Source organism: Culicoides brevitarsis, chromosome 3 (assembly GCF_036172545.1).
Source record: "Culicoides brevitarsis isolate CSIRO-B50_1 chromosome 3, AGI_CSIRO_Cbre_v1, whole genome shotgun sequence".
Classification (NCBI taxonomy): Eukaryota; Metazoa; Arthropoda; class Insecta; order Diptera; family Ceratopogonidae; genus Culicoides; species Culicoides brevitarsis.
The window spans coordinates 28552087-28553422 of record NC_087087.1 but is presented as its reverse complement, the minus strand read 5'-3'; the positions used below and the strand labels follow the sequence as shown (position 1 = coordinate 28553422).

Genomic DNA, 1336 nt, shown 5'->3' with positions numbered 1-1336 from the left:
GATTCGTTAGCCCGGAACCCATTTTCCCTCCGAAAAACTCAAAAATCAAAAATTTTCCTTTAACCGTCCCTCCCTTTTATGTACCAACTTCATATATGTGGCCCGCTGTTTATTGTTATATAAGCCAATTGAAACTCAATTGAATACAATTCACAACTCCGCTTGACGTCATACCGAAAATTTTCATGTTTTTGCGATTTATTATCTCGAAGCAATTTTTGATCAACTATCGCAAAAATTGGCCTTGAAATAAATAAATAAATAAAATTAATGCACCGTAACATCATCTCTTAACTTCATATTCTGTTCACCATGCTGAACGAGAAAAACATGAAGAAAAGTCACTTTTTTCAGTATTTTCTTTATGATAAACTTTTTTTTTGTTTCTTGTACTTCTACGGAAAAATGTGATGTGACTTGAATATAAATTTTGTGTTTTTTGAAAAATGATGTTGCTCATATGTGTTGTAGAACGTAAACGAGGAAAAGGTAAAATTATTTGAACATTGATTTTTTTTGTTTGACCCTTGGCGGATATTTTTTTTCTAACGAAACAACGTTTTTTTTGGATTTATGTAAATCTTGTTTTTGTTTTTGTCTTGTCGGCTTGAAGAAAGTATTAGAAGGATAAGATGAGACAAGGATAAATAATCATAATTTTTTACCTGGTTGAGGATAAAAGTTGATAAAAAAAATTTTTTGATGTGAACAAAATAATTCAGAGAGAAAGAAAAATATTTTTAAAAAATTAAATTGAAAAAAATAAATTTAATTTATTTTATTTATATTAAAATTAAATTAAATTTTATAAAAAAAAAATAAATAAAAAATTTATTTAAATTTAAAAAAAATTAATTTAATTTTTATTTTTTTATTTATTTTTTTAATTATTTTAGTAAATTTTTAAAAAATTATTTATTTTTTTATTTAATTATTTTTATTTTATTTAAATTAAATTCAAATTAAAAGATAATTTTGTTATTGAAAATTTTAATAAATAAAATAATATTTTAAAATTATTAAATAAATTAATTTTGTTTATTTAGTTGTAGGTATGATTCTTTAATATTTTCGTATTATGATTTTTTTTTTTTGAAAATTAAGGCTTAGGTGAACTTTTTTATTTTAATATTATAACTTAAACTTATTAAAGTAATGAATTTTTTTTTCTAAAAATTTTTTCATTATTAATACTATATTAAATTTTTTTATTAATAATATGTATATTTTATATAATTTATAATTTCTTCAACGAAAATCCCTTTCAGCAGAAATTTTTGAATTAATAAAAAGATCAAAGCGCATGTCAACAACCTGATTGCAAAAACAAAAAAAA

General features: G+C 20.9%; 1 protein-coding gene across 1 annotated transcript in view; it reads right to left on the bottom strand.

The window, feature by feature from the left end:
* LOC134835470 (putative protein kinase C delta type homolog) overlaps positions 1–22 on the bottom strand; it is a 3442-nt gene extending 3420 nt beyond the window's left edge. Inside the window, exon 1 of the mRNA XM_063850348.1 lies at positions 19–22. Coding sequence (XP_063706418.1) covers positions 19–22 — 4 coding nt within the window. The remainder of the gene's footprint in view (positions 1–18) is intronic.
* Between the last annotated feature and the right edge of the window lie 1314 nt (positions 23–1336).